The following is a 22,940-nucleotide window of genomic DNA, read 5'->3' as shown; positions in this document are numbered from 1 at the left end:
TAAGGCTCTGAAAAAGTATCATTTGTTCCCTTATTTATATCTTTAATAAATAATTATTTGAATACCTAGTCTCTGTGCAAAGCAATGGAAATGAAAGCCAAACAGCTATAGTTTCTGCTCTTAGTTTAAAATCTAGTGGGGGAAATTAACAAGTTAGTAAATTAATATCTAAAGTGCTAGGATTAAAAAAAAAAGGTACTCATAGATATTAACAACAGTATCCACTTACAGAAGATAAAATATTTAAAACAAATCCTAAAAGAGAAAAAGTAAGCAGCCATGCAAAAAGCTAGAGAAAATTTATTTTAAATACACAATACAAGAGAAAAAATGCCTGACAAAGAAATTTCCAGTTTTTAAACCATTTCAATCATAGCCCTTTTAATTCTGTAATATCAGACTGCAACAAACAAAAAATTAAATTTCACTATCTTTTTTCTCATTAAACTTTTGTTTTAATGGGTCTCAAAATTCTGTGACAGATTTTTGGTCAAGTTGTTTCCATTAAAAAGTACTGATTTTAAAAACTAACAATTTAAAACTGCCACACACGCACAAAAAAACAAAAAACAAAAAACAAAAAAACAAATGGTCCACAAAACATTTTCCTTTCCTTCTGAAGGTTTTACGATGCATTGTTATCATTACCAGTCTTTTACTATTAAACTTAAATGGCCAATTGACACAAACAGTTCTTCCACCACTGATTAAGACGGGTGGCAGGTATTGGGGATAATATTCATTTAGCCTTCTGAGCTTTCTGGGCAGACTTGGTAACTTTGCCAGCTCCAGCTGCCTCTTGTCCACTGCTTTGATGACACCTACAGCAACCGTCTGTCTCATGTCACGAACAGCAAGACGGCCCAGAGGAGGATGGTCAGAGAAGCTCTCAACACACATAGGTTTGCCAGGAACCATATCGACGTGGGACTCGATCCTAGGACCCCAGGATCACGCCCTGGGCTGAAAGCAACACTAAACCGCTGAATCACCCAGGCTGCCAGAAATTAAGGTTTAACAAAGCCTCTCAAAATATCAGCATGACCAGTCAACAATGATTTACATAAGTATTTTCTCTTGATTGTGGCAGTGGTTTCACAATGTCTATCAAAACCTTCAAACCATATGCTTTAAATGGATACACCATGTTGCATATAAACTACACTAAAATAAAGTTGTTAACAAGCATTTTTTACTAACCTTAAACAGGGTTTTAGTATGATTGAAATGTTACTTTTTATGATTGGAATTAATTTTATACTGTTCACTCTCCTTTTCTTGAAGAGAAACGTTATTGCAAAAATAGAAACTATTTCCTTCTATCTCCACAAACCTTGTGACATAAATACTATCATTATTATGCCTGCTTTATAAATAAAGTAAACAGGCTCAGGAAAGTCCAGTTCTTTGCTCAAGTTCACACCAATATACACCAGCAGACCCTTTTTGAAGTCACATCTGTATGATTTCAGAGTCAACATTCTCTTTAGCAAATTAAGCAAGCTCTTTAAAGATCCCTTCCTGATGTGAAAGGAAATGCATCTCACTGTAAAACCTTATTAATTCAAAGTATGTAGTTTAAAGTTTGCAAATTACCTAGAGTTCATACAATCGAACACTTACCTAAATTATCACACAAAAACTAAAATGTTCAGTGGATACAAAGAAATAGAAACAGACAATGTCAGCTGGAGGAAGTTACTACAAGATGTTTTTTCCTAGCTTAAAATAAATCAAATGTAAAAAATATTTAAGTTTCTCTCATGGAATTTTTACAATTTAATACCAAAGAAAATCCTCAAAAATGAGAAAGGGCTTACGATAGCATTCTTTTTAATATTACACTGAACTAGAAGCGAAATTAAAATTAAATAATGTCAGGAATATTTTCTTTCTTTTAGGTGCTTTACTGGTCTTCTTTTAGGATGCAAAGGATATGAAGTAAAGCTAAATTATAAAAACCAAAATATTATTAGCCATGTTCCCACAGATGTTAGATTATCTAAAGAGTTTACACAGAACTATGATTTAGGGTATAACTATAAGTTATTTTACCTGTTGAAACAGTCTAATGTCTTCTGTCTTAACTGGCTCTGGTGTTTCCTTCAATTTCAGTTGTAATTGCTTTTCCCAGTAATCCTTTGCATGCTGAATAAGATTGTGTTTTTCAGTAGCTGGAGGTACAATAACCCCCTGTGTTGCCAAGTACTTAAATATGACTTCTCGGTGGACTTTCTTACGCCTCAAAAGTTCTTCTACATTTTGACTGTATACCAATATTGCACGAATGGCATCTAGAAGGAAATTATAAAGATTAGTAAAAAATCATAAATTGCTTATAAATCTGTCCAGCGTCAGCAGAAATCTTATCAAATAATATTTATAAATTCTTGTCACAGCATTATTGTTCTTGCATGAGACGGCAATTTTTAAAAACCCAGGAAGTGGGTTGTCATGTTTTGGATTTACGAAAAAATTTTCTCTATGCTTTAAAGTTCCCTAAATAAACTTACTTACCTCTTCTCCTTTCACTTCTCATAAGGTAGTAAAATTTTTGCATTTTCTTTTAAAGAATGACATGTTTCATAAGAAAAAAAAAATTGAGCCAATTCTTCTAAGAAGGCCAATGGACCTAAATTCATAATAATCCATAATATAGGTAAAATCATAGCAGTTTAGATACTCAAGGACATTTAATCTCCTTATACTGTAGATAATGACAATTGAGGGTATATGAGGTATCAACAATCATGCTTCTAAGAAATGACAGAACTAAGACTTGTATTCTTTTTTTAATTTAAAAAGGTGTTATGTTTAACAACAGATCAAAGTTTTTAACATGCATGAAGTACACAATAGCAAAAAAATGAATTCTCATGTACACACCACATAGCTTAAGACCTAAGATATTACTAGTATCTTTGAGGCCCTCATTTTAACCCTCCCTACTTAATACTATTCCCTCTCTCAACTCACCCACCTTAGAGGTAGCTGCTATCCTAAATGTCATTTATCATTCCCTTGCTTTTCTTTATGTTACACAGTAGAACTATGAACTCCTAAACAATAGTTTGGTACTTTTTGAACACTCTATAAATCCAATCCATCTCTCTCTATATATATATTCTTTCATGGTCAGCCTTTCACTTAATGTTGTTTGACATTAATCTGTGGATATATGTGGCTCTAGCTAATTTTTTTCCTGTTAATGCATTTACCCATATTGCAGTGAATTATAAGACTACACCACAAGGTATCTATCCTTCTGTGTATAGATTTTTATTGGTTGTGCCCAATTAAAATACTGTTCTTTGAACATTTTCATAAATGTCTCCCAGTGCACAGAAGGCCAAGCAGCATAAGGATCATCTGAGAGCTTGTTAGAAATGTTGAATTTCTCGGCTCACCCCAAAACTACAGAATCACAATCTGCATTTTCATAATAGCCCTGAGGGATTAGATTCACAGGCACATTCAAGCTTGAAAGGTCAGGTCCAGAACATAAGCCCAAAAGTAAGCAAATATTCATTTTTGGAGATAACGTCAAACTTGCTTTCCAAAGTTCTAATTTACACCCCTCTGGTACTTGTCAAAGAGCTGCTCTGCATGATCACCATCACTTGAAGTTTATGTGTTTACTTTTTGGCCACTCTGGTAGATTAAAGGAAAAAAAAAAAAAAAGCAAAACAAAACAAAAACAACACTGTCTTTTGGTTTTCTTGCATTGCTTCTGAAAGAGGTTACCTTTGCATAATAAACAAAGGGATTGTTATCGGTTCATATGCTTACTGATTATTTTCTTCTTCTCTAAGAAGTATCTCTCCAAATCATTTAACATTTCTATACTGGGAAGTTTCTTTTTATTTGCTTTTAGACCCACCATCAATTAAATCCAACATTTTTAGGTATTCCAATTTTAAACTTAAACTCACAATAACTCTTAGGTGGTGATTAGCATGTGAAACACATAAACCCTTAAGAACTATATTAAGTCTATGGGGATCCCTGGGTGGCGCATCGGTTTGGCGCCTGCCTTTGGCCCAGGGCGCGATCCTGGAGACCCGGGATCGAATCCCACGTCGGGCTCCCGGTGCATGGAGCCTGCTTCTCCTTCTGCCTGTGTCTCGGCCTCTCTCTCTGTGTGTGTGTGTGACTATCATAAATAAATAAATAAATAAGAACTATATTAAGTCTAAAAGTATCTGCATTCTAAATTTTTAGAAATTTCTAAAAAAAAAAATTTCTTTTAAGGTTTGAAGAAATAATAAAAAGTCTCATATTAATTATTTTCTTAAATGGCAATAATGTATATGCAACTTAAAAGCAGAGAAATACAGATCATGCTTTTTTAGTTGTTAACTAACATAGGAGTCTGGAGTTTTCACATTTCAAAGTAAAATTCAGCAAATTTAAAACAAAACTGTCCAGATGGTATGCCAAGTGAAATAAACACGCTTCCTGATTACATTTTATTAATGAATATTAATAACCCTTTAAATCTGGCTCCGAAAGTAATGTACTCCTACTACACAGAATCATATCTGAAGAAAATTGGATTCAAACTACCAGGTCTTTGATCACAATAGGTGTTTGACCTACGAGGCTCCACGTGTTTACGGCATCCTCCCCAAGCTCCCAGACTCCGAGCACAGCAGCTGCCGCCTCAGCTCAGGTGGAAATGAAGACCGAAACACTTTGCTTTCCCAGGAATTCTGACAAGACTCCGCGAACTGTAAATTCCCGAACACTGAACCCTCTGCCGGGCCTTCCGAGGTCAAATCCGGAAGCAGCGCCTTTCCGCCCCGCCCCCAGCCCCAGCCCCCGCCCCCGCCCCACCCCCACCCCCACCCCCACCCCCGGGCCGCCCCCAGTCCCCAGGGCTCCGGCGCTTCAGGGCCGCCCCAAGGTGCGCGCTGAGGCCGGGCGGCGGGCGGGAGCGGACGGGACCCGGCCGCCCCCCCCCCACCCAGGGCCCGCACCCCCTCTGCTCCGGCCCGGCCGCCGGCGCCCGAGCGAGCCTGGGGAGGAGCGTCCGCCTCGGCGAGAGGAGGCCGCGTTACCTTGGCGGTCCTCAGGCTGCACCAGGCGGTTGGTGATGGTGTCGCACAGGGCCAGGATATCCTCGTTGTCCAGGAGGCCGAGCAGGTTACGACAGCCCTCCATCTCTGGGTAGCTGAGCCCCGACATCGCGGCCCCACAAAGGGGGAGACGACGACCCGGGACGTCGTCCCTCCAGGCCCACCCGGCCGGCGCCTGGGCAACACACCCCGGAAGTGCCTTTCCGGGTCGCTGCCAAAGGGCCTCGGGTACTGCAGCTCCCGGGCGGAAGTGACTGCCGACAAGGTCGGACCAGAAACGCGGTGCTCCGACTCTCCGTTCCGGGCTGGAGCGGAAGGGGCGGGCTCCAGCGGCTCTCGCTCGGGGAAGTACCGGCGCGTCCGCAGCGGCCCGGTGCCAGGAGCGGAGCCCCGGACTCTGCCCTGAGCCCTGCGGCGCGGCCGTAGCCTCGAGTCACCTGAAATAACTTGGCTCCGTTTAGCGTCGTGCCCGGAAAGCGACCCCGGGTCCGGCCAGCGCCGCCGAGCCTCCCGCCGTCGGGTGCAGCCGTCGGGGCGCGGCTGGGGCTCCAGCCAGTGCCCGGGCTCTGCCCCGCCCTCCCGACGCCAGGACCTGCCTCTGGCCGCCCCGCCCCGCCCCGCCCCGCCTCGGAGGGAGGCCTCGGGAGGGGACCTGGGGGGGGGAGGCCTCGGGAGGGGACCTGGGGGGGGAGGCCTCAGGAGGACGCCGCCGCGGAAGGTCCGGCGCGGCGGTGCGGGCGGCGGCGCTGGTCCCGGCGGGCGTCCCCAGGAACCGGGCTTCCCGGGCGCTGCTCGCTTCCTTCGCGCCTCCACACCTGCGGGGCCTGGGCTGTAACTCGGAGGAGAGCGCTGCTGGGCGGTTGCATTCGGGGACATCTGCAGCGCAGGCCCCCACACCTGTTGAGACAGGCTGTCCCTCCCTCGTGTGAGAGGGCAGGACTAGGGCTATGGGTTAGGGTTCAAGGTTAGGGGATTGGGAGGTGGGGGTAGTGTTGTGCCCGAGATCGCGAATCCGAGAAACCGCCGAGGAGCCGACGCCGATGCAGACGCACGAGGGTCTATTACAAGCGCGGGCTTGGTCCAAGTGCACCGACCCAGCGGAGCGGGGACTCGACCCCAGACGACGAGGCGTGGCAGCTCTGGAGGGGCCAGTGGCCCGTGGGATACGCAGAAAGTTGCGCAGTCCCGTGGGTCCACACGCAGGCGGCCGATTGAATTACCCCTTCCCTATAGGATCCCCTTGAGCTGGCCTATTCCTTCGGTCAGAACCCGCGCAGGCTTGGCGGGCACAAGGCAGGGTTACGTCGTTATGAGCCGATTTCCGATCAGGGTGTGCCCAGCGGCTCGCCTGGGGGCGGGGGGGGGGCAGCGCCTTAAGCAATGAGCAGGTCATGTGGGGGTCATAGGGGAGGTGGCGGGTGCAGCACAAAACGGAATCAGTCCAGCTCTGCTCGTCCAGGGGTAGGGGGTTTTTGTTGAATTTCCTGGGTCCCACAGGTAGGGTTACTGTTAAGGACTAGGAGTTAGGATTAGGGGTTGGGGTTGGGGTTAGAGGTTAGGACCAGAGGGTTAGGGTTAAGGACTAGGGGGTTGGGGTAGGGGGTGGGGCTAGGGTTATAGGTTAGAACTAGGGGGTAGGGGTAGGATTGGAGGCAGGGTTAGGTGTATGGATTAAGGGCTAGTGGTTAGTGTTTGGTTTTCAGTTAGTGATAAGTGATAGGTATAGTGTTAGGCTAGGTAAAAGTTAATTAAGATTAGGGTTGGGGTTATTGTTTGTATAGGTAGAGATTGGATCTGGTCATGTCCTGGCACTGGGACTCCCAGTATCTTCAATGGGTTCGTTTTAAGTGTTTTATTTAAGTTTTGGGTAGGATATGTGCCTGGCATCCATCCATTCAGAGGCCTCTCCAGAGGATGGAACTCTAGGCCTCTGCTGGGGTGACAATAGCCATGGCAGGCATCTCCTGAGCTGGGATAAGGAGGGGATTTGCGGCCCTAAATACTCCTTTCTGTTTTTATCTCTTTAGGCGCACCCGTTTCATCAATACTACCAATCGTTATTTTAAGGTTTTACTTGAATTGCTGTTTGTTGACACAGTATAATATAGTTTCAGTTGTACAACGTAGTGATTAACCCTTGGCTACAACGCCTGATACTCAACACAGGTGCCCTCCATCATCCTCATCCCCCCCACCTTCCTCTGGTATTTACTAGTTTATTCTCTGTGGTTGAGTATGTTTCTTGGTTTGCTTCTCTCATTCCCCCTACCCTTTGCCAGTTTGTGTTGTTTCTTAACATCCATGAATGCAATCATATGGTATTTGTCTTTCTCTGACTTATTTCAGTTAGCACAATTCTTTTTAGGTTGTAAATGGCATCGTTTCATCCTTTCTGATGACCAAGTGATATTCCAGTGTGTATATTTACCATATCTCCTTTATCCATTCATCTGTTGATGGATATTTTGGCTGTTTCCATGGTTGGGCTATTGTTGATAATGCTGCTATAAACATTGGAGTGTATGTCCCCCTTCAAATCTGTACTTTTGTATCCTCTGGGTAAATGCCAATTGTGCAATTCCTGAATCATAGGGTAGCTCTATTATTAACTTCTTGAGGACCCTCCACACTGTTTTCCACAGTGGCTGCACCTGATCGCATGCCCATCAGCAGTGCAGGAGGGCTCCCCTTTCTCCCCATCCTCACCAATACCTGTTGTTTCTTGTGTTGTTAATTTTAGCCATTCTGACAGGTGTCAGGTGATGTCTCCTTGTGGTTTCGATTTGCATTTCCCTGATGATGGGTGATGCTGAGTGTCTTTCCGTGTGTCTGGTGGCCATCTGGATGTCTTGTCAGAGACAATGTCCATTCATGTCTTCCACCCATCTTCAATTGGATAATTCGTGTCTTGGATGCTGAGATTTTTATTTTGGGTACTAACTCTGTATTGGATTTGTCATTTACAAATATCTTCTCTCATTTTGTATGGTGCCTTTTAGTTTTGGTTGTTTCCTTCACTGTGCAGAACCTTTTTATCTTGATGAAGTCCCAATAGTTTATTTTTGCTTTTGTTTCCCTTGCCCTAGAGGTATATCTAGAAAGAAGATCCAATTGCCAATGTCAAACACATTACTTCCTTTTTTTTTTTTTTTATGGTTTCAGGTCTCTAATCCATTCTGAATTTATTTTTTATATATGGTGTAAGAAACTGGTCCAATTTCATTCTTCTGCATGTGGCTGTCTAGTTTTCCCAACACCATTTGCTGAAGAGACTGTCTTTTGACCATTGGATAAGTCTTTCCTGCTTTGTTGAGAAGTAATTGAACATAGAGTTATCAGTTCATATCTCATTTCGGTTTTCCATTCTGTTCTATTGATCTGCGTGTCTACTTCTTGTGCCTGCACCATACTCTTCTGATCACTAGAGCTCTGTGATATAACTTGAAGTCTGAACTTGTGATGCCCCCAGCTTTGGTTTTCTTTTTCAACACTGCTCTGGCTATTTTCAGTCTTTTGTGGTTCCATACAAATTTTAGGATTATTTGTTCCAGCTCTGTGAAAAATGCTATTGCTATGTTGATGGGGATCACATTAAACGTGCAGATTGCTTTGAGAAGTATAGCCTTTTTAACAATATTTGGTCTAATCCATGACCATGAAATGTCTTTCCGTTTTGTTTGAGTCATCTTCAATTTCTTTCATCAGTGTTTTATAGTATTTACAGTACAGGTCATTCACCTCTTTGGTTAGGCTTAATCCCTAATTCAACATCGCGGGTGGGGGGGGCTCGCCCATACAATCCTAAAAGAAGACCAGTAAAGCACCTAAAAGAAAGAAATATTCCTGACATTATTTAATTTTAATTTCGCTTCTAGTTCAGTGTAATATTAAAAAGAATGCTATCGTAAGCCCTTTCTCATTTTTGAGGATTTTCTTTGGTATTAAATTGTAAAAATTCCATGAGAGAAACTTAAATATTTTTTACATTTGATTTATTTTAAGCTAGGAAAAAACATCTTGTAGTAACTTCCTCCAGCTGACATTGTCTGTTTCTATTTCTTTGTATCCACTGAACATTTTAGTTTTGTGTGATAATTTAGGTAAGTGTTCGATTGTATGAACTCTAGGTAATTTGCAAACTTTAAACTACATACTTTGAATTAATAAGGTTTTACAGTGAGATGCATTTCCTTTCACATCAGGAAGGGATCTTTAAAGAGCTTGCTTAATTTGCTAAAGAGAATGTTGACTCTGAAATCATACAGATGTGACTTCAAAAAGGGTCTGCTGGTGTATATTGGTGTGAACTTGAGCAAAGAACTGGACTTTCCTGAGCCTGTTTACTTTATTTATAAAGCAGGCATAATAATGATAGTATTTATGTCACAAGGTTTGTGGAGATAGAAGGAAATAGTTTCTATTTTTGCAATAACGTTTCTCTTTAAGAAAAGGAGAGTGAACAGTATAAAATTAATTCCAATCATAAAAAGTAACATTTCAATCATACTAAAACCCTGTTTAAGGTTAGTAAAAAATGCTTGTTAACAACTTTATTTTAGTGTAGTTTATATGCAACATGGTGTATCCATTTAAAGCATATGGTTTGAAGGTTTTGATAGACATTGTGAAACCACTGCCACAATCAAGAGAAAATACTTATGTAAATCATTGTTGACTGGTCATGCTGATATTTTGAGAGGCTTTGTTAAACCTTAATTTCTGGCAGCCTGGGTGATTCAGCGGTTTAGTGTTGCTTTCAGCCCAGGGCGTGATCCTGGGGTCCTAGGATCGAGTCCCACGTCGGGCTCCCTGCATGGAGCCTGCTTCTCCCTCTGCCTGGGACTCTGCCTCTCTCTCTCTCTGTGTCTCTTGTGGATAAATAAATAAAATCTTAAAAAACAAAAACAAACAAACAGACCCTTAATTTTGTAGCTGAATTTTCAGATGTTTATGTAGGGAGATTCTTTTAATTTTTTTTTTAATTTTTATTTATTTATGATAGTCACAGAGAGAGAGAGAGAGAGAGAGAGAGAGGCAGAGACACAGGCAGAGGGAGAAGCAGGCTCCATGCGACGTGGGATTCGATCCCGGGTCTCCAGGATCGCGCCCTGGGCCAAAGGCAGGCGCCAAACCACTGCGCCACCCAGGGATCCCATGTAGGGAGATTCTAAAATGATTTTTTCCCCTTTTTGGAAAGACAATTTATTGTGTATGATGTGTTCAGTGAGTTCACTTGTAGTTTGCTCAGCTTCTGCTATACTCAGTATATTAAAACTAGGTCTAAAACAGGCCAGATAGAAAAAAAAGCTAAAGAGAACTAACCATGGTTTTGTTTGTTATTTATCTTAATCAGCAGGAAAAAGAAGATAAAAAAGCTGAAAAAGTTGATTTTCGTCGATTAGGAGAAGAATTCTGTCACTGGTTCTTTGAACTTCTTAATTCTCAGAATCCTCTTCTGGGACCACCTCAAGATGAATGGGGGCCTCAGCACTTCTGGCATGATGTCAAGCTTAGGTTTTATTATAATACCTCTGAACAAAATGTGATAGACTACTGTGGAGCAGAAATTGTGAGCCTTCGTCTGCTATCACTAGTGAAAGAAGAATATCTTTTTCTCAGTCCTAACCTAGATTCCCGTGGACTGAAATGTGCTTCTTCTCCCCATGGTCTAGTTATGGTTGGAGTTGCTGGGACTGTCCACCGAGAGAACACTTGTTTGGGCATTTTTGAACAAATTTTTGGACCTCATACGCTGCCCCTTTGTGGAAAATACTTGGAAAATCAAATTTATCAACCTGAGAATTATTGGAGAGGCTTCTCTTGCTCCTGGAACATTAATGAAACCAGCTATTACATTTGAATCCAGTGATCTAGAGGCCTTTTATAATATAATTACTTTATGTGGTACCAACGAAGTATGACTTAACGTGAAGCAGGCATTGGATAGTGGAACTGGAGACCAAGCTTAATGCAGTGGACATGAGACATTGTTGAACAAAAGAGTTTACCCACCCTCTAAAGCACTAAGTATTGTATGTCATCTACAAAAACCTTCTCTACAGAAACTCTTCCAAATAGCACATTAGTAATGTCTAAGTGATTTCAGGTGCGAGGATTGACATATTTTACTTGAAATCTCTTTTTTGACAACAGACTAAACATGTTATGTGATACTTGCCTCTTTCTACCTGAGTTGCAAATGTTCTGAGAGCTAATGCAGTTCATCAAATTAATCCCACTTGAGATGGTATAACTAACAGTGTGCCTTAGAAACCAGGTAATATTTTAATTTTACTTAGTGAATATTCTGCTAATATCTGTACTTTTTAGGTGGGAAAGGTTTAACGTAAACTCAAAGTTATTATCATTTTAGGAAACGTGAGTGACATTCTCATGCAAGAAGTCCCATAATTTAGCAGGTGGAGAAAAATTTACTTTGCCTTTTTAAAATTCAAGGAACATTTTTTTATAGTTATCTATAGATGTCCAAGCTAAATATCTTAAAATCTGCAATATTTTCTGAACTCTTTGCTATTCTCAAAACAGACCTTATTCTTATCTAAGACTTCAGCTAATAGTTTTATAGAGCATTTACTGTAATACCATATAAAGGAAACATACTGTTCAATTTTTTTAAAAACTGTGTCCAGTTCCTAATTTAAATGAATTATTGTTTTCCTCTTGATCTTGGAAGAGGTGACCAAGAAACTCCAAAAAACAAAAAATACACACAAATTTATAATGTGGGCATATCATTATATCTTATAATTGTCATTCCAGTATCATAAATTAAAATTAATAGGATTTTTCACCTCTAAATTATTCTACTAGGTTTGAATTACAGGGTTAAGTTGCCAGATTAATTACATAGTTGCTTTAGAGTTTAAATTCTTCATCACTTGGCAGCTACTTGCTGATCTTGGATTTAGTTGGTAATTTTAATTTACAAAAATTCCATATGGAAAAAATTCAGCTGGGAATTGTTGTGATGATGTTTTGTACATGTTAATTTTTTACCTTTAACTCTTTACGTGATCACCTAGGGTAACAAGAATTTTGGAAGCAGAAGGAAGAAACTCATCTCTTGTTATTTTAATGCCATGGCTTTTATGAGGAGTACAAAATGACACATCCTAAAATAAGAACTTAATAAAGGAGGGAAATTCCTGTTGTCTGCTAAAAGAATAGTATATTGTTTAGACTTAAAGTCAGGTAATTGTTTTTTTCCTTTAAGTATAGAGTGTTATTATAACATGTACTCAATAAATATCTTAAGTAAAGGATAAAAATTATTCCCATCTGTTTTCTTGTGGTATGGATGATAAGTACTGCAGAAAGATTTCTACGGATGCTCAGGATGAGCAGAAGTTGCCTCTGACTACCTTTAGTATTGACTTTTTGAGTTCGTGTAATGTTCAAGTAGGGCTGCAATCTTTGTGTGTCTTTTAACCAACATTAGAAATATGAAATCTTCCTGATAAACTCTCTTGAGAATTGGAACTGTGTTTTATTTTCTGTGAATCCCCACAGCTGGGCAACACAGTAGGACCTAATGTTTAACTGAATAGGTGAAAGAATGAGCAAAAGAAGCTTACATACTGTATAAAAGACTTTTCTTTGGTTCTTATCAGTGACGGTTTTTTGATCTTCCCTGTTTGAATTTCATATGTGAATACACAGAAACTTGTAAGCTCCAAGCTAACAGATTTAATTTTCTTTTAAAATTTACCTAAATTTAAAAGCCCAAGGGGGTCAGAATGGGATAAACTGGAAGGCCATAACCATTATAGAGGAAGTATATACTTTTCTGTTCATAGAAGGAAGACCTGGAGAAGTTGTAATTTATTCATGAGGCTTAAAGCTTGATCAGGTTTTTGGGAAGGTCCAGAAGCACAGTGCCGATTTAACTCTGCTTTTGCTACCATCCACTTGTTTTGTATGTTTTAGAGAATGGCACAGACCCTGGTTTTAGGTCTCTTTTGCTTAATTTCACATTCAGCTGATATTTTGAAAGTTGTTGGAGTCCAGTAATAAGACTACAACACTACATATAATTCATAGTAATTGAACGGTCAAACTGAGGGGTAGCTGGGCTTCATTTACTATAGCTGATTTGCAATAGCCCAATAATAGTGCATACATCAAGTGTCTGTCCTTGTTAAAATAGGGTCTTAAAGTAATAGTTACATTGGGATGTTGTATTATTACCTAGAATGCCAAAAACAAATTTTCTGAGTCTAATTGACTAAAAAATACCAAATAATACAAAAAAAGCTATTCTTTTATGAAATCAACTTACAAGTGGCCACACACTTTTTCCCGTGTTTTCAGAAAGGTAATATTCTTAAACTAAGAGAAGGCTACTTACCAATGCTGTAAGAAATTGTAATGGCAACAGAAAAGGTTTAAAGAATAGTGGTTTAATTTAAAAATAATCAACAATGTTGTGTTTTAACAAAATGGCTCTTCTATGGCTAGTTAGGGATGATAAAATGATAAGATATAAAATGATATGAATGAAAACCATACTCAAATGTTTATATTTTCTTATCCACAATTTAGGTGCTCTTTTTTTTTTCTTTTTCATCTGGTTTCTATCGTGCTTGAGGAGTGTCCCCTGTTTCCCGCTTTTAGAATCATTCTTTCTTCTTCGTCCCTTTCTTTCTCTTCTATCAATTCTTTCTTTGTTTTCACCTTTTTTTTTTCGGTCCTTGGCCCCCCCCCCTCTTCCTCCCCCCCCCCCCCCCCCCCCCTTCCCCCCCCCCCCCCCTCTCTCCCCTTTTTTTTTTCCCCTCTTCCCCCTCCTTCCCCCCCCCCCTCCCACCCCCCCCCCCTCCCCCCCCCCCTCCCCCGTTCTTTCCCCCCCCCCCCCTCCCCCCCCTTTTTTCCTTCTCCTCTTCCTCCCTTTCTCTTCCCCTTCCCCCCCCCCCCCCCACCCCCCCCCCTTCTTCCCCACTCTACCCTTCCTTTATTTTACTTCTCTCCTTTCCCCCCTTTTCTCCTCTTCTTCACCCCCCTTTCTTTTCTTTCCCCCCTTTTTCTTCTTTTTTTTTCCTTCCCCCCCCCCCTTTTTCTCCTTCCCCCCTCCCCCCCCCTTTAATCCTCTTTCCCCCACCTTCCCCCCTTTTTCTCCCGCTCCCCCCCTTCACCCTCCCCCCTTTTTTTTCTTTTCCCCTTCCCCCCCTTCTTCCCCTTCCTTTCTCCCTTTCCCTCTTTTTTCTCTCTTCTTTTCCTTTCCTTTCTTCCCCCCCCTTTTTCCCTCTCCCTCTTCTTCCCCCCCCTACTTTCCCTTTTTCTTCTTTTCTTCTTTTTTCTTCCCCCTTCTTTTTCTCCCTTCTTTTTTTTCTTCCCTTTCCTTTTTCTTTTTATTCTTCCTCCCCCCCCTCCTCTCACTACCCCCCCTCCCCCCCTTCCTTTTCTCTCTTCTCCCCCCCTTCCATCCTTTTTTCTTCCCCCCTCGTCCTTTCTTTCCCCTCCTCCTTCTTCCCCTTCCTTCCCTTTTTCTTCCCCTCCCTTCTTTCTTTCTTTTGTTTCCTTTTTTTTCCTTTTTTCTTATTCTTTGTCCTCCCCCCCTTTCCCCCCCCCTTTTGTTTTTTTCCTCCCTCCCCTTTTCCCTTCATTTTCCTTCCTCTCCCCTTTCCCTTTCTCCTCCTTTCTCTTTCCCCCTCTCATCCCCCCTTTCCTTCCCCTTTTTTTTTTTTCCCCCCCCCCCCCCCTCTTTTTCCCTTCCTTTTTCTTTTTTTCCCCCCCTTTTCCCCCTTTCTTCTTCCCCCCCTCTCCTTTCCTTTTCCCCCCCCCCTTTTTCCCCCCCCCTTTTTTCTCTTTTTTTCTTTTTTTTTCCCCCCCCTTTCCTTTTTTATTAGTATCTGTATCCACAAATTAGGTGCTCTTTTCTTCATTGGTTCTTAATGTGGGCTATGAGGAGTGGTCCTGTATCTTTTGAAAAATGAGAGCTTATTCTTTGTGCCTGGAAAAAAAAAACAAAAAAGTTTGCATTTGGTATTACAATTTTTGCATTATTCAGTGAGTTTTGGACTTCCCTAAAGCACATCTAAATCCCTAAATCCTGTAAGGATCCTTATAGTCCATGTTAAAGTCCTGCCAATAATAGTTATATTTACCTAACTTAACTAGTCTTCGATCTTAAAATTATTTTTAGGAAATTGTGTGCCCTTGCTGGAGTCCCTAAGCTAGAGGACTAAATCTTCTATGAATGAAAGGATAATATCTATGAAATCTGTTGGCTTATGATAGTTGTTAACTTGTGGATTTGAATAAGACAAAAACTACTGAAATACTGTCAAGTGAAAAAAAAAAATATCTAATTCATTTTATTGGCAAGATAAATTTAATGAAAAAACATACTCTAGAGAAAGTGTGAGAGAAAAATCTGAAAAAGTTTTTAAAAGTTTCTTGGGGTTCTTGGTGGCTCAGTCAGTTGAGCATCGCCTCTTGATTTTTGTTCAGGTCATGGTCTCAGGGTCATGAGATTGAACTGTGGTCGGGCTCCATTCTCCTCTCCCCCTTCCCCTGCTCTCTCCTGCTGTCTCTCAAATAAATCTTAAAAAAAAATAACTAGATCTTTATAAAAACTTTAGCCTAAGATGTTAATTTGTGATTGTATACTGCTAATTGTTGAGCTAAATTTGTTTCGAGTAGATGTTCAAGGTGAGATAGACTACTGGTCCTTATTTTTAGGGTATGGTTATATCTTTTGTGTGGGTCAGGAAAAAAGAATACTTCATTGAAAATTTAGATTAGCTGTTTGCAGGCCACTTCATAGTTGGAAGGAAAATATTTAGAACTGTATTAGAATGCACTAAATCTTCTTAGCTTTATTCTAGTTTGAAACTTTTCAGTAGTCATTCAGTAAAACATTAGTGTATTTTTTTAAGATTTTATTTATTATCATGAGAGATACAGAGAGGAGAGGGGGAGAGGCATAGACACAAGCAGAGGGAGAAGCAGGCTCCATGCAGGGAGCCAGACGTGGGACTCGAGGACTAGATCCCGGGACTCCAGTATCACGCCCTGGGCAGAAGGCAGGTGCTTAAACTGCTGAGCCACCAGGGATCCCAGTAAAACATTAATATTAAAATAAAGTATTAACTCTCCTGTGAGATATAATGTACCCCAAAAAATTAAACCATAAACTCCAGAATTGTGTTAGTCGTGAAATGTTAATAGAATCACTGGCCTAGAATTTGGTACCTCTGGTCTCTATTTCTAGTAGTGCCAAGTATATCCCTTCATGGTCATTTAGTGAGGGTTCTTTGCTAGCAGTTTCATTCAGTTTTTTGACCTAAATTATTACATTTGATATAGTGAATTTAAGAATTGAAAGAATCCGCTGCTGCGCACCATTTAGTTTCACATTTGCATTAAATTTTTCCATCTCCTACAATATTGATGGTATCCCCTTAATTGTTCAATTGCTACATGTAAGCTACTACTGCCTCCCTAAATAAATGGCAAATTGCTAGTAGAACGATGATTTCCTTCTATAAGAATTTTAAAAAATTGTATAATTAACATACGGTGTTATATTTCAGGTGTAACTGTAGTGATTCAGCAGTTCTGTACAGTACTCAGTGCTCATCACAGTAATGTACTCTTAATCTTTTCACCTATTTCACTCATGCGGTTTTGATTATCCTTTTGTCTCTTTCAGTATGAAGATCATTTGTGGCTCTGATTTCCAAAGCAAAGATGCCTTTAATTCTATATCTTTATCTAAATACAGAGTAGGAATGTTAGTGCACACCATCCTCTTGTAATTCTACTTCTTACATTGCTTGCTGATTAAAAACCACTTGAAAAGATACAGAATGCTCCTGTGATGATAATATAAAAAGGAATAGAGGCAATTGGAATATATAAAAATATATGTAAAAATTACATGAAATTTCTTGAACTCAGTGCCTCATCACAATCTCTAGTCCTCTTCCCTTACTGTGGTACTTTTACTTTTCAACCTCATAATAGTTGTTTCATACTTGAATTTCTTGCTATGCCCAGATGTCACATATCTACAGTATGCTTTCTATTTCAGCTGCTGTGCTGTAATTAGAACTTTACCTAAATAATAATTATTGCTTAATATTTTTTAAACATTAAAATTTCCTTAAAATTTCCATATATCTTCCATGCTCAGAACTTCAGTGGCATTGCATACCTCCAAAATAAAGTCCAGATTTATTAATCTGGCTTTCATCACCACTAGGTTTTATTTCCCTCATTTTCATGCATTGTTTGGTCCAGCCAACATTTGCCATTAAGTAGTTTAGTATTTGTCCTGTGCTTACTTATCCTTCTGCTTTTATTGCCAAGTGTAGACAGTCCCTGACTTAGCCTGGTTGACTTAGGAGTTTTCAGCTTTACAAAGGTGTAAAATGAAACGCATTCAGTAGAAACTGTACTTTTTAAGTTTTAAATAATCCCTACACCCCACATTGAACTCCGACCCCAAGAGTAGGAGTCGCATGCTCTTCCGACCAAGCCAGCGAGGCACCTCGGTAGAAACCATGCTTTGAAGTTGGATTTGGCTTCTCACAGGCTGAGAGAATGGGGGGACAATACTTCTAGGTGCTTGGCAGCGCAGGGAGCTGCATGTCCCAGTAGCCATGCAGTCACAAGGTTAAACAACCAATAACTTAAAATCATTTGGTATCCATATGGTCATTCTTGTTTTCACTTCCTTATGGTATATTTGAAGTTACATGAGATATTCAACACCTTATTTACTATAAAATAGGTTTTGTGTTAGATGATTTTGCCCTTCTACGTAGGCTAATATAAGTGTTCTGAGCACATTTAAGGTAGGATAGGCAAAGAAAAGGTGTTCAATAGGTCCTAATCTCTTAAATGCATTTCAACTTGATATTTTCAACTTATGTTGGGTTTATTGGGATGTAACCCCATTGTAAGCCAAGGTAGGTCTGTAACAAGATAGTAAATTTAGCTTTTTTGCAACGGGTTTGCCGCCAGAACACAGGTGTCGGGTGAAAACCATCGCTAAACCTAAACCAAAATGGGAAAGGAAAAGACTCACATCAACATCGTCGTCATTGGACACATAGATTCAGGCACGTCTACCACTACTGGCCATCTGATCTACAAATATGGTGGGATCGACAAATCGATCCCAAACTATCGAAAAATTTGAGAAGGAGGCTGCTGAGATGGGAAAAGGCTCCTTCCAGTATGCCTGGGTCTGGATGAACTGAAAGCTGAACGTGAACATGGTATCACCATTGATATCTCCCTGTGGAAATTCGAGACCAGCAAGTATTATGTGATCATCATTGATGCCCCAGGACACAGAGACTTTATCAAAAACATGATTACAGGCAACATCTCAGGCGACTGTGCTGTCCTGATTGTTGCTGCTGGTGTTGGTGAATTTGAAGCAGGTATCTCCAAGAATGGGCAGACCTGTGGGCATGCCTTCTGGCTTACCACCGGGTGTAAAACAACTAATTGTTGGTGTTAACAAAATGGATTCCACTGAACAATTACCCATTCCTACACCTTACCCTACAGCCAGAAGAGATACGAGGAGGAAATCGTTAAGGAACGATTAAGGAAGTCAGCACCTACATTAAGAAAATTGGCTACAACCCTTACACGGCATTTGTGGTAATTTTGATTGGAATGGTGACAAACATGCTGGAGCCAAGTGCTAACATGCCTTGGTTCAAGGGATGGAAAGTCACCCGTAAGATGGGAATGCAAGAAACCACACTGCTGAAGCCCTGGATTGCATTCTCGCACCAACTCGTCCAACTGATAAGCCCTTACGTCTGCCTCTCCCAAGAGTCTACAAAATTGTGATGGTATTGGTACTGTCCCAGGGGTCGAGTGGAGACTGGTGTTTAGCTGGTTCATGGTGGTCACTTTGCCCAGTCAATGTTACCAACTGAAGTAAAGTCTGTTGAAATGCACCATGAAGCTTTGAGGGAGGCTTTCCTGGGGACAATGTGGGCTTCAATGTCAAGAACGTATCTGTCAAAGATGTTCGTCGTGGCAACGTGGCTGGTGACCCACCAAAGGAAGCAGCGGCTTCACGGCTCAGGTGATTATCCTGAGCCATCCAGGCCAAATCAGTGCTGGATATGCACCTGTGCTGGATTGTCACACAGCTCACATTGCTTGCAAGTTTGCTGAGCTGAAGGAAAAGATAGTATCACTCGCTTCTTGGAAACGAAGTCTGGGAAACGGATGGTCCCAAGTTCTGAAATCTATTGGCTGGATGTTCGACTGCCCATTCTTGTGTGATCGGGCTCCCTGCATGGAGCCTGCTTCTCCCTCTGCCTGGGACTCTGCCTCTCTCTCTCTCTGTGTCTCTTGTGGATAAATAAATAAAATCTTAAAAAACAAAAACAAACAAACAGACCCTTAATTTTGTAGCTGAATTTTCAGATGTTTATGTAGGGAGATTCTTTTAATTTTTTTTTTAATTTTTATTTATTTATGATAGTCACAGAGAGAGAGAGAGAGAGAGAGAGAGAGGCAGAGACACAGGCAGAGGGAGAAGCAGGCTCCATGCGACGTGGGATTCGATCCCGGGTCTCCAGGATCGCGCCCTGGGCCAAAGGCAGGCGCCAAACCACTGCGCCACCCAGGGATCCCATGTAGGGAGATTCTAAAATGATTTTTTCCCCTTTTTGGAAAGACAATTTATTGTGTATGATGTGTTCAGTGAGTTCACTTGTAGTTTGCTCAGCTTCTGCTATACTCAGTATATTAAAACTAGGTCTAAAACAGGCCAGATAGAAAAAAAGCTAAAGAGAACTAACCATGGTTTTGTTTGTTATTTATCTTAATCAGCAGGAAAAAGAAGATAAAAAAGCTGAAAAAGTTGATTTTCGTCGATTAGGAGAAGAATTCTGTCACTGGTTCTTTGAACTTCTTAATTCTCAGAATCCTCTTCTGGGACCACCTCAAGATGAATGGGGGCCTCAGCACTTCTGGCATGATGTCAAGCTTAGGTTTTATTATAATACCTCTGAACAAAATGTGATAGACTACTGTGGAGCAGAAATTGTGAGCCTTCGTCTGCTATCACTAGTGAAAGAAGAATATCTTTTTCTCAGTCCTAACCTAGATTCCCGTGGACTGAAATGTGCTTCTTCTCCCCATGGTCTAGTTATGGTTGGAGTTGCTGGGACTGTCCACCGAGAGAACACTTGTTTGGGCATTTTTGAACAAATTTTTGGACTCATACGCTGCCCCTTTGTGGAAAATACTTGGAAAATCAAATTTATCAACCTGAGAATTATTGGAGAGGCTTCTCTTGCTCCTGGAACATTAATGAAACCAGCTATTACATTTGAATCCAGTGATCTAGAGGCCTTTTATAATATAATTACTTTATGTGGTACCAACGAAGTATGACTTAACGTGAAGCAGGCATTGGATAGTGGAACTGGAGACCAAGCTTAATGCAGTGGACATGAGACATTGTTGAACAAAAGAGTTTACCCAACCCTCTAAAGCACTAAGTATTGTATGTCATCTAAAAAACCTTCTCTACAGAAACTCTTCCAAATAGCACATTAGTAATGTCTAAGTGATTTCAGGTGCGAGGATTGACATATTTTACTTGAAATCTCTTTTTTGACAACAGACTAAACATGTTATGTGATACTTGCCTCTTTCTACCTGAGTTGCAAATGTTCTGAGAGCTAATGCAGTTCATCAAATTAATCCCACTTGAGATGGTATAACTAACAGTGTGCCTTAGAAACCAGGTAATATTTTAATTTTACTTAGTGAATATTCTGCTAATATCTGTACTTTTTAGGTGGGAAAGGTTTAACGTAAACTCAAAGTTATCATTTTAGGAAACGTGAGTGACATTCTCATGCAAGAAGTCCCATAATTTAGCAGGTGGAGAAAAATTTACTTTGCCTTTTTAAAATTCAAGGAACATTTTTTTATAGTTATCTATAGATGTCCAAGCTAAATATCTTAAAATCTGCAATATTTTCTGAACTCTTTGCTATTCTCAAAACAGACCTTATTCTTATCTAAGACTTCAGCTAATAGTTTTATAGAGCATTTACTGTAATACCATATAAAGGAAACATACTGTTCAATTTTTTTAAAAACTGTGTCCAGTTCCTAATTTAAATGAATTATTGTTTTCCTCTTGATCTTGGAAGAGGTGACCAAGAAACTCCAAAAAACAAAAAATACACACAAATTTATAATGTGGGCATATCATTATATCTTATAATTGTATCATTCCAGTATCATAAATTAAAATTAATAGGATTTTTCACCTCTAAATTATTCTACTAGGTTTGAATTACAGGGTTAAGTTGCCAGATTAATTACATAGTTGCTTTAGAGTTTAAATTCTTCATCACTTGGCAGCTACTTGCTGATCTTGGATTTAGTTGGTAATTTTAATTTACAAAAATTCCATATGGAAAAAATTCAGCTGGGAATTGTTGTGATGATGTTTTGTACATGTTAATTTTTTACCTTTAACTCTTTACGTGATCACCTAGGGTAACAAGAATTTTGGAAGCAGAAGGAAGAAACTCATCTCTTGTTATTTTAATGCCATGGCTTTTATGAGGAGTACAAAATGACACATCCTAAAATAAGAACTTAATAAAGGAGGGAAATTCCTGTTGTCTGCTAAAAGAATAGTATATTGTTTAGACTTAAAGTCAGGTAATTGGTTTTTTCCTTTAAGTATAGAGTGTTATTATAACATGTACTCAATAAATATCTTAAGTAAAGGATAAAAATTATTCCCATCTGTTTTCTTGTGGTATGGATGATAAGTACTGCAGAAAGATTTCTACGGATGCTCAGGATGAGCAGAAGTTGCCTCTGACTACCTTTAGTATTGACTTTTTGAGTTCGTGTAATGTTCAAGTAGGGCTGCAATCTTTGTGTGTTCTTTTAACCAACATTAGAAATATGAAATCTTCCTGATAAACTCTCTTGAGAATTGGAACTGTGTTTTATTTTCTGTGAATCCCCACAGCTGGGCAACACAGTAGGACCTAATGTTTAACTGAATAGGTGAAAGAATGAGCAAAAGAAGCTTACATACTGTATAAAAGACTTTTCTTTGGTTCTTATCAGTGACGGTTTTTTGATCTTCCCTGTTTGAATTTCATATGTGAATACACAGAAACTTGTAAGCTCCAAGCTAACAGATTTAATTTTCTTTTAAAATTTACTAAATTTAAAAGCCCAAGGGGGTCAGAATGGGATAAACTGGAAGGCCATAACCATTATAGAGGAAGTATATACTTTTCTGTTCATAGAAGGAAGACCTGGAGAAGTTGTAATTTATTCATGAGGCTTAAAGCTTGATCAGGTTTTTGGGAAGGTCCAGAAGCACAGTGCCGATTTAACTCTGCTTTTGCTACCATCCACTTGTTTTGTATGTCTTAGAGAATGGCACAGACCCTGGTTTTAGGTCTCTTTTGCTTAATTTCACATTCAGCTGATATTTTGAAAGTTGTTGGAGTCCAGTAATAAAGACTACAACACTACATATAATTCATAGTAATTGAACGGTCAAACTGAGGGGTAGCTGGGCTTCATTTACTATAGACTGATTTGCAATAGCCCAATAATAGTGCATACATCAAGTGTCTGTCCTTGTTAAAATAAGGGTCTTAAAGTAATAGTTACATTGGGATGTTGTATTATTACCTAGAATGCCAAAAACAAATTTTCTGAGTCTAATTGACTAAAAAATACCAAATAATACAAAAAAAGCTATTCTTTTATGAAATCAACTTACAAGTGGCCAGCACACTTTGTTCCCGTGTTTTCAGAAAGGTAATATTCTTAAACTAAGAGAAGGCTACTTACCAATGCTGTAAGAAA

At 40.0% G+C, this 22,940-nt stretch overlaps 2 protein-coding genes and 1 pseudogene across 2 annotated transcripts; 2 read left to right on the top strand and 1 right to left on the bottom strand.

Moving 5' to 3' along the window:
* Positions 1-2,031: 2,031 nt before the first annotated feature.
* C33H3orf38 (chromosome 33 C3orf38 homolog) lies at positions 2,032-5,541 on the bottom strand. The gene is made up of 2 exons (XM_038582469.1): positions 5,061-5,541; positions 2,032-2,294 (listed from the first exon to the last, which is right to left on the bottom strand). The coding sequence occupies exons 1-2, from the start codon at positions 5,185-5,187 to the stop codon at positions 2,047-2,049; spliced, it is 375 nt and encodes a 124-aa protein (XP_038438397.1). The 5' UTR covers positions 5,188-5,541; the 3' UTR covers positions 2,032-2,046.
* A 4,845-nt stretch (positions 5,542-10,386) lies between these two features.
* LOC119877818 lies at positions 10,387-11,062 on the top strand (annotated as a pseudogene).
* Positions 11,063-19,843: 8,781 nt separating this feature from the next.
* C33H3orf38 (chromosome 33 C3orf38 homolog) lies at positions 19,844-22,177 on the top strand. Its single transcript, XM_038582499.1, is given in 2 exon segments — positions 19,844-20,830; positions 21,596-22,177. A coding segment is annotated over 1 exon segment (645 nt). The 5' UTR covers positions 19,844-19,877; the 3' UTR covers positions 20,523-20,830; positions 21,596-22,177.
* The last annotated feature ends 763 nt before the right edge of the window (positions 22,178-22,940 follow it).

Source organism: Canis lupus, chromosome 33 (assembly GCF_011100685.1).
Source record: "Canis lupus familiaris isolate Mischka breed German Shepherd chromosome 33, alternate assembly UU_Cfam_GSD_1.0, whole genome shotgun sequence".
NCBI lineage: Eukaryota > Metazoa > Chordata > Mammalia > Carnivora > Canidae > Canis > Canis lupus.
Note: the sequence above shows the minus strand (reverse complement) of the source record. Positions and strands in the feature narration are given on the sequence as shown.